Source organism: Oryzias latipes, chromosome 20 (assembly GCF_053564925.1).
Source record: "Oryzias latipes strain Hd-rR chromosome 20, Olatipes_Hd-rR_3.1".
NCBI classification, from domain to species: domain Eukaryota; kingdom Metazoa; phylum Chordata; class Actinopteri; order Beloniformes; family Adrianichthyidae; genus Oryzias; species Oryzias latipes.
Genome location: NC_136256.1, coordinates 22874011 through 22887979, shown reverse-complemented (window position 1 = coordinate 22887979; position 13969 = coordinate 22874011). Strand labels below are relative to the sequence as shown.

The 13969-nt window shown below is 38.2% G+C and overlaps 1 protein-coding gene and 1 long non-coding RNA gene across 3 annotated transcripts in view; one reads left to right on the top strand and one right to left on the bottom strand.

Annotated features, from left to right (window-relative positions):
* The window catches only part of plod2 (procollagen-lysine, 2-oxoglutarate 5-dioxygenase 2), a 32173-nt gene extending 24878 nt beyond the window's left edge, over positions 1 to 7295 (bottom strand). For both annotated transcript variants that reach the window (XM_023950214.2, XM_011488974.4), the window contains exon 1: positions 6852 to 7295. In XM_023950214.2, coding sequence (XP_023805982.1) covers positions 6852 to 6954 — 103 coding nt within the window. In that variant the 5' untranslated portion in view covers positions 6955 to 7295. The remainder of the gene's footprint in view (positions 1 to 6851) is intronic.
* The window catches only part of LOC144988140 (uncharacterized), a 229409-nt gene that overhangs the window by 154622 nt on the left and 60818 nt on the right, over positions 1 to 13969 (top strand). The window lies entirely within an intron of this gene.

Below are 13969 nucleotides of genomic sequence, written 5' to 3'. Positions count from 1 at the left end.
TGATCAAGCCATCATTTACAGTCCAATGTCGGAAAACACTTAGAATTTTGCAAAGACATGTGATCATACAGTGTGGTAGAATGTTATAACAATGTTCTGTTTGTATTATTTTGGTTTGGAAAAACAACAGTGAGATGAACTCAACAAAACAGAAATGTGAATGGATTTGCCATTAATTCTTGTTTACCTGTTTGTTTGTACACATATTTAACCTACACTTGATTATCTTGCAAGATATACAAAGGAATATGGGAAACTTCATCTGCACTGTTCAGTACCCATTTATTTATCTCTGATTGACACTGGTAGAAGTTTTTGCTAAAGATGTTTTGGATCTATTTCAGGTCAGTGAATTGTATTTAATCTGATCTTTCAAAACAAACTAATGTTGACTATGAATCATATCATCAACCACAAAATCATGGTATGAATTGAATATTTCTTAAAATGAAAAACTCAATCAACTCAAACTCATCAATGATGCCTATATACATAGTTGCCTTTTATGTATGGTTTTTAACAAATGAAAATATAATTTTACATAAACAGCATGTGGTATTGTGATTGACAGCTGACATTCTTATCCTTGTCTCAAATCAGTGTGACTGGCCTTGTTTTCCAACAAATCCAGAGTTTTCCATCCATTAAACCCTTTTTGGAAAGTCTGTGGTTTGGTGATGTTATAACTGAAGAAGAAGACAACAATCACACATCTATAAAACTTTGCATCTGGCTTTAAACTGGCCACATACAGACCAACAGTTATGCTTCAACCGTCTAGTCACTAGATGGAAATGATGCTGCAAATCACCACCATGGTAATCCAAGCATCACCTTTTAGATGTTTAGTCGTCATCAGATAATGTAAAACACTCTGAGTAAAAGAGCCTTTACCCAATACTTAATTACAAATTTAAGAAAAAAAGGAACAGCACAGCATATTTGGTTAGAACGCAGTTTTGAAATGAGCAGAGTGGCAATAATGTGACAATGTTTTAAGGCAAGCTTGCAGTCTTAGTCTGCCAAATTGGTTTGTTAGTTTGTTACACTGTAATTATAGGCAGTAAAACGTACCATAAACACTGCATATATACGAGTAACTTTAGGAGAGATTTTTCTCTCCTGTTTAAAGCCCTCCCTGAAGCATATTTTACATACTCGTGGCCATTGGATGGTGTCAATTTACCTTTTACTAGTTTAAACAGAAAAAAAATATTAAACATTATAACATTTCTGATGACTTTCAACTACAGAAAGTTTATTTATAACGTGTTATTTTAATTTTCCATTAAGACTACCATGAGAGGGACTTATTTTATTCTAGCACCTAACAGATTTATTATAACTTCATACAAATATATTTTGAAATGCTTAATAATAATCAAATCATTTCAAATATTTCCTGAAAAAATAAACGATCAGACAACAAACAGTTGTGTTCCATCAAACTATCAAATCTTGGCAGGTTAATGCACAAAAGTGTGCAGAAGCACGACCTCACACCATAAAACCTGCATGTTCAAATCCAGCAGTGAAAAGCGTGAAAGGCTCCATTCAGGTTGTATGAACAGAGGGGGTCCAGCAGCCAAATTTTTGTAACTTTCCAAAACTACCAAACCAATACCCACACCCTCTGCTCACAGCGACCATCCAGGTTAATGCTGGTGAGAATTTGGCAGAGGCCTGCATTCCTACATCATACATGAATCTGTTTCACTACTGAATCACACTGTTCGTATTGGATTTCAACCATTTTATGCTTTGAGTTAAAGATATAGAATACAGTAAAAGAAAAAAAAGTTTAAAACTGCACCAACATGTACGACTTCTGTTTTTGACAATGAACAAGAAATGCCAGGAAAACTCAACACAATTAGGAACCAGCTTTGGTTGACACCAGGGTTTGCTGTGAGGTAACGTTGCCTTTTCTGAACCCACCATCCAGATCGTAAACATTTCATTCATCAAACTGGCACTTCAATAGAATCATACACTTCACATGTTTACAAATGTGTTCACTATGTCGTCAGTGTCAATTCATCTGTAAATATCTTTAAAAACTGCGATGGATTTTCTAAAAACTAGATCTAAGACACTGACGTCACAGTACAGCAATTCTGTAATACTTTTAAAATTCCTAAACGATCTTTTCTCTACATCAACATAAGCAAAGTGGATCCAGATTTAGGACCTAACTGTGGGTGGAGATGTTCCTAATTTCCCAGCAGTAACTTCACTTTGCAGACGTCTGCCATCATCTTTGGTTCTTTAAAAATGTCTGCCAAGTTTTCTTAACGTTTGTGTTCAGTACTATCCTAAGTATGAAAACAGCACAGTGTACTATGAGCTTCTTTCACACAAAAGCGATACAACATTCTAGCATTAATAATTTTCCATCATTTTTGTTTTAGCATTCTAGTTCAAATTCAAAAGTCATATTTAGAGTAACTCAACTGTTGAGCCTTAAAGTCCCACTCCAATCATCTTTTGATGTATTTTAGAAGCGTTCCCAGTCTTGATTGAGCCAAAATAAAAATAAAAAGCTGCATCGTTTTCTAGAACACAGTTTCTATAGAGTGGCAGTAGTTCATTAAAAATGTGTTTGTGGGCGAGACTGCTGCCGCTGAGTAACGCCGTCCCCTTCCCATCTTTCATGTGGTTACGTGCTCTCCATTGACTGTATAAGAGAACTGGACTGAACTAGTGTGATGTCGAAAAAGTTGCACTAGTCACACTAGTCGATTCTTTCGCAATTTTTCCGTTATTCAAACACTATCATTTGGAGTCATTCACTAGTCATTCAAACATTTTGAACGTTTAAGGTGGGGCTCATGCGGCACCACATGCTTTTATTGAGGCATCTGATTGGTCAGTTTAACTCGAATAAATTGCAATAAAGAAAAAAGATATATATATATATAGAGAGAGAGAGAGAGAGAGAGAGAGAGAGAGAGAGAGAGAGAGAAGAATTAAAGGGTATTTAGAATGTGCAAAAGTAATAACATTAAACAAAAAGAAGAATCTACACCTATATACACTATTACGACTTAACATATGTTATACGTAATAATAAAATAAAATAAAATAAGGTAAAAGACGGTATATTCAGATGGGCTATGGATGCATGATAACCGGTTTTGTACGTGCATATTTAAACTGTGGCATTGTACGATCTAACAGCTGTTCATTCCTACATGGAGGGTGTAACAGTCTGCCACTGAAGGAGCTGCTCAGCGCCTCCACTGTCTGATGTAGTGGGTGAGAGGTGTTGTCCATGATTGATGTTAGCTTGGCCAATATCTTCCTTTCACCCACTTCCTCCACAAAGTCTAGTGGACAGCCCAGGACAGAACTGGCCGTCCAGACTAGCTTGTTGAGCTGGTCAATATAGATGTCAATCGGATTTTGGCTTCTTGGAGCGGGGACTTCCTATTTGGGGGTGAGGGGGGAAGAAGTTACTCAGCCCAGTTCTCTTATGCAGTCAAGGTTGCAAGGTTACAGCACCTAACCACCCCATCCTAACATTATTAGTGCAACAAAAAAAAATGGCGAACAATATTGGAGCTATCCAGTGTACAGTTTTGAGCCAGATGCCAAAAGCGAAGACGCACATGGATCTAGTCATCTACTAGCAGATGCATCAGAATGGAGCGGAGCAGGAAGCTTGTGGCTTGCCGTAGTAGCTTCTGCAACACACTTACAAGCTTTTTCCAACGACATTTCCAACTGCAAGAGAAAGTAAGATTTTTTAAAGTCAGAGGTGCTCTCTTTAAACTTGACCCATTACCTTTTAGGTTTTAAGACCCAGGTACTGCTTGCATGGCCGGCCCTCCCTATACGCGAATTACGCAGCCGCGTAGGGCCCCCGTCATCACCAGGGCCCCGAAGTGGCGAAAAAAATGAAATAAAGAAAGACCCAAATCTGGCAACCCATTTCATAGAATTTCCGTACCAACGTGCGCCCTGAATCTTGTGCAAAAGAAACTTGCCTGCACTTTTGTGATCCCCCCTTCAACACACCTGAACCAATCTGGCAACCCAAATAAGGGCGTCACGCCCCTCTTAGCAACGATTGGTCAACATCATTCCATCTGAACCATACACAGCGTGCATTGACGAGCGCATTTTGTTTCAATAAAGTTGCGAAAAAGAAAAAAAACGAGCACATTTTATCACACTGATCAAAACGACAAGAGAACTTCATGCCAGAGAGACTTTATCCATCAGGAGCTGAAAAAAGATTAAGAACTTCAACATCAATCTTAAGGTAAGTTTGGAGGATGTTGGAGCCATATTATCCTGCCTTTCTGTGCAGATGCGCAATTTACGTAAATACTAATCGATCCGAGGTGAAGATTGCACATAAACGACCCCGTTTGTCGTCATTTCCAATGGAAAACTGGAAAATAATTCTGATATCCAAGTTTCCAAGATCATGAGGTCGGACATGACCTTCCAAAACGGCTAATAGCAAAGAAAAGTAAATAATGATGATGGTATGGTGGCTGAAAAATGTTTTAACTCATGTCATAATCGTATTGTTTAATTGTTTTGCTAACACATATAGTGCGTTCTGCATTTTCCGGTTTATGTCATTAAAAAACTGCTGTTTATTATAGCAGGTCAGGTAGTCTGACTTACTTTTTCAACATTGAATGTGTCTTAAAATCTTGCATTGGCATACAATATGGAGAATCAAAACTGCCAAATACAAATAGGAAATAAATGTTCTCATTTATAAATGATAAACAAAATAAATGTACTTATTTTAAAATCATGAACGTAAAATAATAGATAAAGACGTGTATAAATGCTTGTATTTCCATTTATACTCAAATTAGTGTTCACATTTATTATTTATAAATAGGTACATTAATTTCTCATTTGTATTTTGCAGTTTTGATTCTACATAATGATGATGTTTTGCACAGTTCCGTCTCAGCCGACAGTTTCTTCTGCTCTCATAACGTATTGGAGGAGGTGCAGCGTCCACATCCCAAGATGTTCTTGTCATCACTAAGGATGGACTCTCAGGTAATTTTATAGCATGTAAAGTAGCTTGAAAAACAGTGTCTGCATAACCCCTTATATTTATAAACAGCAGCTGAAGAGAATGGAGTCCCAAGTTCTTCATAATTAAATTAATAAATATCACCTCATGCAAATAATCAAACAATAAATCTCTCATAAATGTATAAAAAGATCATGAAATTGTGAAAAACTGGCTTTTTATTGGCTTTATCAGTGATTATTCTATAATAATATTTCTTGTTTTTTAGCTGCAGAAGGAACTTCTGTCACCACATCTACTGTTGAAAGGGAAACATTTGACTGTTTTACTTTTCACTGTTTTCTTTTGTTGAAGTTCTGTATCTTATGTTCCAGAGGCTCCAAGAGAGACTATGGAAGAGGAGCAGACTGGATCCAAAATTCCACCAACCTCCAGTCCAGTTGGTCCAGCTGAATCACCAACCACACTCTCTGATCCAGTAAGAATGGATTTGGTGCAGAGAGGTCCTTTTCAGACTGAGAAAGACTATGACTTTCCAAAATCCCCCTCATTGAGCTGTTGTGTTCTTTATGTTGGATTTTTTTATCGTTATTTGATTTTCTGTTAAGTTGCTGTTTTAAATAAGTTGGAGTTTTGTGAATGTCATTTGTTGAGTGCCTAATGTTACATTAAAAAATATATATCTATATGCATTTGTCATTCATATTTATTTCTTTGCATTTAAAATTTGTTGTGCACCACTAAATGTGCATCCAACATGCAGGCAATATACTGTATTCAATTCTTCGGCAGCAACAATAATTCACAAATGTATTAATGGAGATATTTCATTTATATTACAACAACAGTTGCGCTTTGTTGGTGCTGCAGATCAGTTAGAGGGCCCACAAATAAAATTTCGCTTAGGGCCCCCAGAAGACCAGGGCCGGCCCTGACTGCTTGTAAAGGCGCCCTCCTTACACAGGCTTTTGTGTTTCGACATGCAGACCAAACATAATAAAAGCTTTATTTTAGGTACAGGCACATCTTTGAGTTATGACATATTCTTCCTGGTGATAAATCTGTCTGCATGACATCTCTAGTAAAGCCTTATATATCTCTGTTAGGATGTGAAAGAAGGTGCAGAAGTCAAATACTTCAGTAAATTCTTTATTGTGGTTTGATTTTCAAACTACTAAAAAATCAAAAGGTTACCTTATAATGTAAGTACTGGATTGTGTGATGCTGGATTAAAAGGTCCCTACAGCATTCTAATAAAACTGAGACAAAAGGTTTCCATTGAGGATGATCATCTCCATTCATCCTTCACTGCTTTAGCACCTCACCTCCATGACCTCTGCGAGGTTAACCGCACGATTGGGTGCTGTTGCTTCAAACAAGGCTGTTTTCTGCGCAACACATAGCTGCACGTTTGTGACGGGTTTCACTCCCACCATCAAAGCTTCGCTTCCACTTGTTTGATTGTCGCCCTGAAACGTTAAAGCCTGTCATCTGTGCGTAAAAGAGCAAGCTGCGCGCCGTCAAAGGACGTGAATGAAAAACAAGTGAGAAACCGCAGACGGCTCGAGCCAGACATGTTGAGATTACCACAAGGAGCCCCAGGCGTGGAACCTGCGCCGCATCCACGGTGACATCATGCAGCCGGCAAATTACATCTCCGAAACACGCGAGTCCTTATGTGCACTATCGGTGTGAATCCTCTGAAGCGCAGCCAGAGTTTTAGGATTTACGCCTCCATTACGCACGGAACAGCAAGGATAAAGCTCCCCGGCGTTGAGGAGGCGCAGCTTGCATGAGAGGCAGGGATCCCCGCAAAGAACAGACTGAAAGTTGTATTTACCTTTGGGAATACTCTCAAAAGCCGGCGGAGCATCCGCAGAGAAGACAGAAGCTGCAAACTTGATCCCAAATGAGAAGAAAACGCAAAACCTTAAGTACTCCATTTTTGTTACAGTGCCGGACAGAGTGACCAGCGGTGGTCTGAGGGGTCTGGATGCAGGCTCTCGCGATAATTGAATAATTGGAGGGGAAAGTGGAAGAAAAAAGTCGTGCGTATTTGGACCAGCCGGTTTGGAGCTCCTTGAACCAAACTTTTAGTTCCAGGGAATGGATGTAAAGTGCTGCAATTTTAGAAGAAATTAGAGAGCAACAGGCGTGGTTCCTTAATTGCTGCAGCAGTCACTTGGGTTCCTGTTAAAAGCCCAAGTAGAAGAAGCAGTGAAAGAGAGAAGAAACGTTCGCACCCACAGGGAAGTCCTGCGTGAAAGTGCGACTAAACACAGCTGTATTTGTACCCCCCACCCACTGGCTGCTAAATATCCCTCCCCTGGTCCCCTCCTCCCTGGGCGTCCGGCTGACCAGTACTGCTCCACCTCAGCAGTCTGCCTCACACTTTTTATGCATTGTTTCACTTTTTCATCCACAGGGTTCAGTTTTGACCCAATGTTATTCAGACATGACCCCAAACTGGGTTCTTACACAGAAACGGCCCCTAACCAGCACAAACAAAGAGGCATTTAACGGTAAAACATATCTAAACCTCTGTGAACAAAGTTATAGGGCACAATAAATCTGCATGTTAACCTTTTTTGGGGGCATTTTCTTGTTAATTCACTGAGGCTACTAAAGCTGAATAAAATATTTAGTGAAAATACTTTTGGACTGCAATTACTACTATTAAGATTTTTTTATGTGTGTATTCATTTAATTACTTTTGAGTCTTTGTCATTATCAAAGCCAAAAATTTGATTCAAAATGTATCAAATGCCTAAAATGTCAAAGATGGTATAAAAAAGTTACTTTTTTTATCAATATGAAGCAACAACGGAAATAGAGAAGAGAAAGTGATGATTCTGCAGTTAGAATTCCATCCATCCATTCTTTTTAACCCACTTTATCCCTTACGCTATATCCCTGTGGAAGCCTGTCCTGGTAACTGTTTGGCGAAGGCGGAGTTCACCCTGGACAGGTCTCCAGTCTGTCGCAGGGTACACAAGCATTCCAACACACACTCACACATGCTCATATTGGGACACTTTAGACTCCGGTTCAGTCAGAATTAAAGAAATTAATTACCGGTTATGTGCAATCAGACGAGTAAAATAAGAAAATAAGATGATAATTAATAATGATTTAAATCCTGGCAAGACAACTTATTAACTACCAAGGTTTGACACGTTGCTTTTAACATGTAGTTATGTGTTTTTAATCTAAAACTGTAATATTTTCACACCACTTGCTCTTTTTTTCATTTTTTGATCAGAAATCTTAGTGAACCAAGTGGATTCCCTCAGTTTTTGATCCTTAGACTACATCATTTCAACGAATACATGAGGACTGAAGAGGAGGTTAATGGATGTAGTGAAGGAGGACATGAAGGTGGTTGGTGGGACTGAGGAGCATATGGATGCAGACCCTACAGGGAGCGGCCGAAAATCAAAGACGACCAATAACAGAAATTGGTTTTAATGTTCATATCTAATGTGAAGGGGCAAAAATTAGATTTTTCTTCATCTTATAAACCTGGCAGAGTTTTGAGATCCATATGGTCCACATGGGTCAGGCTGTAGAACCTCCGGTTTAATAAAAATGAATTTCAGATTTTTCCAGCCCAACTTTCCAAGAAATTCAATGTACTTCAATGTCCCTCCATCTTTAAGAACAGTCTTCCGATCTTCCTTTTTTTTCCTTTTTCTGAATAACTTTGTGGGACGGTTGTAATGAATGCTGGCAGATTGTTTTACCTAATGAGATCACCAGCTTTGTGGCTTTGAGTACAGACTAAGAGGGATTCTTTCCAGTAAAGCCCTGAAAAACCTAGAAAACAGTTCAGAGGAAAGAGTGACAGAATTGTTTGCCCCCTGAAGCTCATTGCATCCCTCTGTGAGTCTGAGTGCCAGCTGCAGCAATTGCTTCATATGACTTCATTGAGTTTATGGCTTTTGACTACATCGTTGGTAGAAGTCAATCTCATTTTATGAGAATAATTACTTGTTTCCAGATAGACCCTGAAAATACCGAAAAGTCTGCACAATGCCAGAAAAGTCAACATGAGATGCTGCGCTTGGATGTCTGCCATGTTGCTTTTACTGCTGTTCAGTACGCAGCAGACACTGGAGACAGCTCACTGCAGCCAAACTCATAGAGATGGGTCTCCTGTCTTAAATTGCAAGAGCAACACAGAATAAGAACAATGTTCTTGATATGAACACTGAGTTAGTACAGCTCATTATCCCTTGTTTCAACACTTACACTGCAGGCTTCTCCTTCTTACAATTAGAGGCAGTTGAGAAAATAATGTGCTATATGTGACCAAGTACAACTGGGCTCTTTGCCTGTTGGTTTGTGCAGAACTGTTGCAGCTGGAAAAGAAAAGTGTTTGTGCTGCAGGAACTATTGCTAGGAACTATGGCAGCATGTCGCACTGTTTTTTTTTTCATTTCACTTTCTTAAAGCTGCTGAAAGGCTTGTGAAATGTTTGTTTTTATTTATTTTTGCCTTTAACTACACCTGGGTGAAATAGATAACAATTATACAAGCTTGAACTGCCATTACAATACTCCTGTGGGAACATGGGATACAGATAAAAAAAGGAATTACAAGACCATTTGATTTGAACATTTTCTGCAGAGCTGCTTGCAGATGCTTGACAAGTTTCACATTACATGAACCTGGCAACCAGTTTAAACCTGAGGTTGTTGGTGAATACTAGAAAACGTCTGGATACAGAACATACAGACATGCATTGACAAGTTTGCAAGAAGGTTTCATAAGGCTTCTGATATATATATATATATATATATATACTGTTCTTGGTTGATACACATTTTATAAAGAAGGTTTGAGTATCTATTATGTCTAATATGACAATTTAGCAACAGTCTTTAAAATAAAACAAAAAAACAAAATAAAAAATCTGTTGCCCTTCAGAAACATTTGTTTGAAAAGACACAATAAAAAGGTTTTTAAAGGTGAAATGTGGCCCCAGCACTGCTAATGTACTGAAATCCTTTTTAATAAAAAGTTCTGGCTGAGAGCATTTAATAAATTGTTGCTTCGAAACAAAAATCATTTGATTTATTGACCTTGTGGTCAAATTTTCAAGTAACTTAAAAGGTTGAGCTTTACCAAATGACCTAATTACCATAGTACCTAATATTTTGGTCATTGCCCATTTAGTGCAATGCTTAACCAGAATTAGCTGCGATTCAAACTGTAATCAGTGTTCTTCAAGTGAACATTAGCACAACGTAGGCTGCTAATTATTAGCACTTTCTGAAGATGTGAAAGGCTGAGTGAAATGGGCGAGGTCTCCCCATGAGGTGAGGCAACCTGGTTATTACCTTACACCTTACATGTAAGCCCATGCTAGTGCTTTTACGCTGGTATAACGCTGCACTCTGGATTCATTTGTCAGTCTCTCTTTTGTTTGCTTTTACACTAAACCAGGTCAAATCATCTGAAAACGTCATGTAGTAATTATTTGCTTGATTGGGGTCAATATCGCTTGGAAAAGAGCTCTGATTAAGAAGAACATGGTAAAGGAACCAGCACTTCCTGCTAGATTTCTGATGTTTTTCACTCCCCACTATTTTTTTAAGGTTCTTATAATCCTTGCTATTTCTCCAAATACCCCAAATGCATGGCTCTTACTTCTTACTGGTTTACTTTTGTTCTTTGGCTCAAGAAAAAACTTTGTGTGCATTCCCACACCCAAGGTTTATTAGTATTTTAACCTAGACTATGAGGAAAACATGTTGCTTTATTGTGTACATCTGTGTGTTGAGCTGTACAATTGTGAAAGTGGTATGCTATGACTTTATAAGTCCCCACTGCAAAGTCACATGTAACTTGGAAACCACAGACATATGTTCTTAGTTCATGCTCACTAAGCAAACACTGTAAAACTGTGAAAGCATCTTGGCTTTCTGACTGGTTACCTGTGTTTTAATATTCTGCCCTCATGCCTGTAGTACCCCCCCCCCCCCCCTGTTGTTCCGCTGAATGGGTAAAATACTTTTGTCATAACATTTACTACATAAGATTTCACACTTAAGAAAATGCTCTTACCTGCAGGAGGCATACTTGGACATTAGTATTATACAGTTGTCATTGAAATTCAAAAAATGGCCCCCAAAACCGAAGCAATTGTCAACAAACTAAGGTGAGAAAAAAACGTGCAGTTTTTGAAACTGTTGAAACAGTTGACTAAAAGATGGCAAAACCTTGTCAGTTAAATAAGATACAACAATTGAAATGGAATAAGGCAGTGGAGAGCCACGAGTCCGCAGGAAATGTGAAAATTTGCATTAGACGTGCAAGTGTTACCATACATGTCTGTAATGGTGAAAAACCTTGAACCATAAATGCAATACCAGTGTGGCAGGAAAACAAGTAAATAAGTTCAGTTTTTGATTTCTTCACTGCATTTTGCCATTTTGGGTCATCTAGCAGTGCAACTTATTATTTCAACTTGCAAAGTCGATTGGTTGCGTTCATTTATTGATAATGGACTCATTTCAAATTTATTGTAAAAACCAAGCCATAAGTTTTTTTATTGCGTCATTTATTAATTGGCATAATTCGGGCTAAACTTTGTTTTTGGGTTTCCTACATGTAAAAGGATGTTCCGTCTGCTTTTTAAGTACAGTTGCAACATACACAAAATACACATGCTGCATTTGGTGGAGTTTTAAGCTCAGGCTTTTAACAAAACATCCATAAAGTTAAACCCTGAATCTGTAGAGCCATATATTAATAATGACAGAAATCATCATAAAATCATTTGATCACATGATTCCTCAATATTTCAAGTTTTCAAATTTACTAAACCAAACAGAATCCCATAGACTATTCTTGTCTGGATTCACCCTAAATAAGCTTTATTAAAAATTCACGTCAAATTAAATAAAATAAAAAATAAAATAAAAAAAAAATAAAAAAAAATTCACATCAAATTAAGCTACACGTCTCTTTAGAATCTAAAAATAAAAATAAATAAAAATAAAAAATTCACGTCAAATTAAGCTACACGTCTCTTTAGAATCTACAAAACTTCAAGTCAAATTTCAATGTACTAAAAACTATGTCATGTCTCAGGCTGGCGCCTTCTGCCCGCTGCAGTGTGGGGCTGTAGCTTCCATTATTTCCTTTATTATGGTATCATATCCACTGAATGAAACATAGAAGCCCGCTGTCTGCCAAAAACAAAAGCGACACACTGGAAGCTTTGAAGACTCCACCCACTTTACTGTGAGGACGCCACATGCTAGACACTAAATGTCCACCGAGTCTTTTGGTGGACACATGATGTCACCAGTCGCCCACAGCTTCTGGCAATTTCCAAGCCCAAAGCACATATCTGTATGTGGTTGAGACGCACCTTTGATTTCCCTCTGCTTTCTAATCTTTTTTGGTGGTAGAAGTGAATGGTTTTGCAATTACGCTGGTGAGTCACATGTCCTAAAAACTTGGCCCCTCAACCTTTCTACAGAACCCACAATTACACCGTGATTGCAGAAGAATAGGTTTTATTTTTATTCCCAATGCTTTGATCACTTCACAGAGACTTAAATTACAAGTCCAGAACAGTGGAAAGAGTATCAGTCATTTCTTTCACTCAACTCATCTCCGAGAATTCATCAGTTCAGACCACTTTGGTCGTATTTATGGGGCAGCAAAGGGCTCCACTGACCCAGAGTGTAGTCTGGACTTGCTCGATGGCGCCATGTTAACCTTGTTTCATCAAAACTAAATGAAATTAAAGAACTTAAAAAGAGTGCACGCGTTTACCTTTTTACAGATTTGAAAGTTTAAGGCAAAAACGTCTTTCTTAGAAAATAGCATCTTGCTGGATAGGTTTAGGCTTTTGGGCAGTGTTTCTAGAAAATAACACATAATGAGCTCTTTGAGCAGCCTCTCATTTGAATGTAACCATGAGGTAGCTAACTCAAAACCACAAAGCTTCCCTAAACTAGCCAGAAGTAGGTTGAGGAAATGAAGATTCAACCTTCCATAAAACCTGTCTTCCAATGCCACCTCAACGCTTTCCATGTTCTTGGACTACTAATTTGGTTACTGCAGCTTGGGGGAAGTCTAATTGATGCCTTGCGTCCGTTCACTCACAACAGTTGTTCCAGTCCATCTGACATCTGAATTCTTTTTATATCCAAGTGGTCATAAAAGAAGACTGTGTGTGGCAAGATGGTCAAGGTTTAAAATTTACACACGAAAGTTTGGTGTCCCAAAAAGTGACTATTTTTACATTCAATGCTTTATTATTAAAGCGTTTTTTTTTTCTCAAAACAACAATGCTATCTTGTATGCCTAATCACTATTTTTAGCATTTTTATTAGTACTACAACTGCAAGTTGCTTTTTTATATTTTATTTTATATTTTTATATTTTCTGGTTAAGTTTTAGACATAAATGCCCATTTTCTTCTTTGATATATAATTTTTAAAACTTGGTTACAGGTGGCTTTTGATATTCATGATGACTATGTGTATAAACGGCAAAGATGATGATCCCTGTTGTCATTTTAAGGATTCTAATTTGTTGTCAGGTTGGGGGGGCTGATGAGCATGAAGGACCCAAAATGTAGAGACGGGAGGCACACGGTTCCAGGGCAAGGGGTTTATTCTCAAACAAAAAGCGCTGCAGAGCAGGGAAACCTAAACAAAACTCACTGTGGTAAAACATGAAAACATGACAGAAGACGGTCAGGGAAGAGAAAGGCAGACACAAGATTTTAATACAAACAGCACTGACAAGACACAGGTGAACATGATCAGAAGAGATTGGGACGAGGGAAGTAAAACTCAAAACCATGACATAACAGTAAACCTTTCAAAATAAAACAGGAACCTGGGGGGTATTCCAGGAAGCATGTTTAAACTAGCCTGACTTTAAGCCTGAACTCTGGCTGAAATCTGCCTGAACTCGCTTACTCTGGGTATG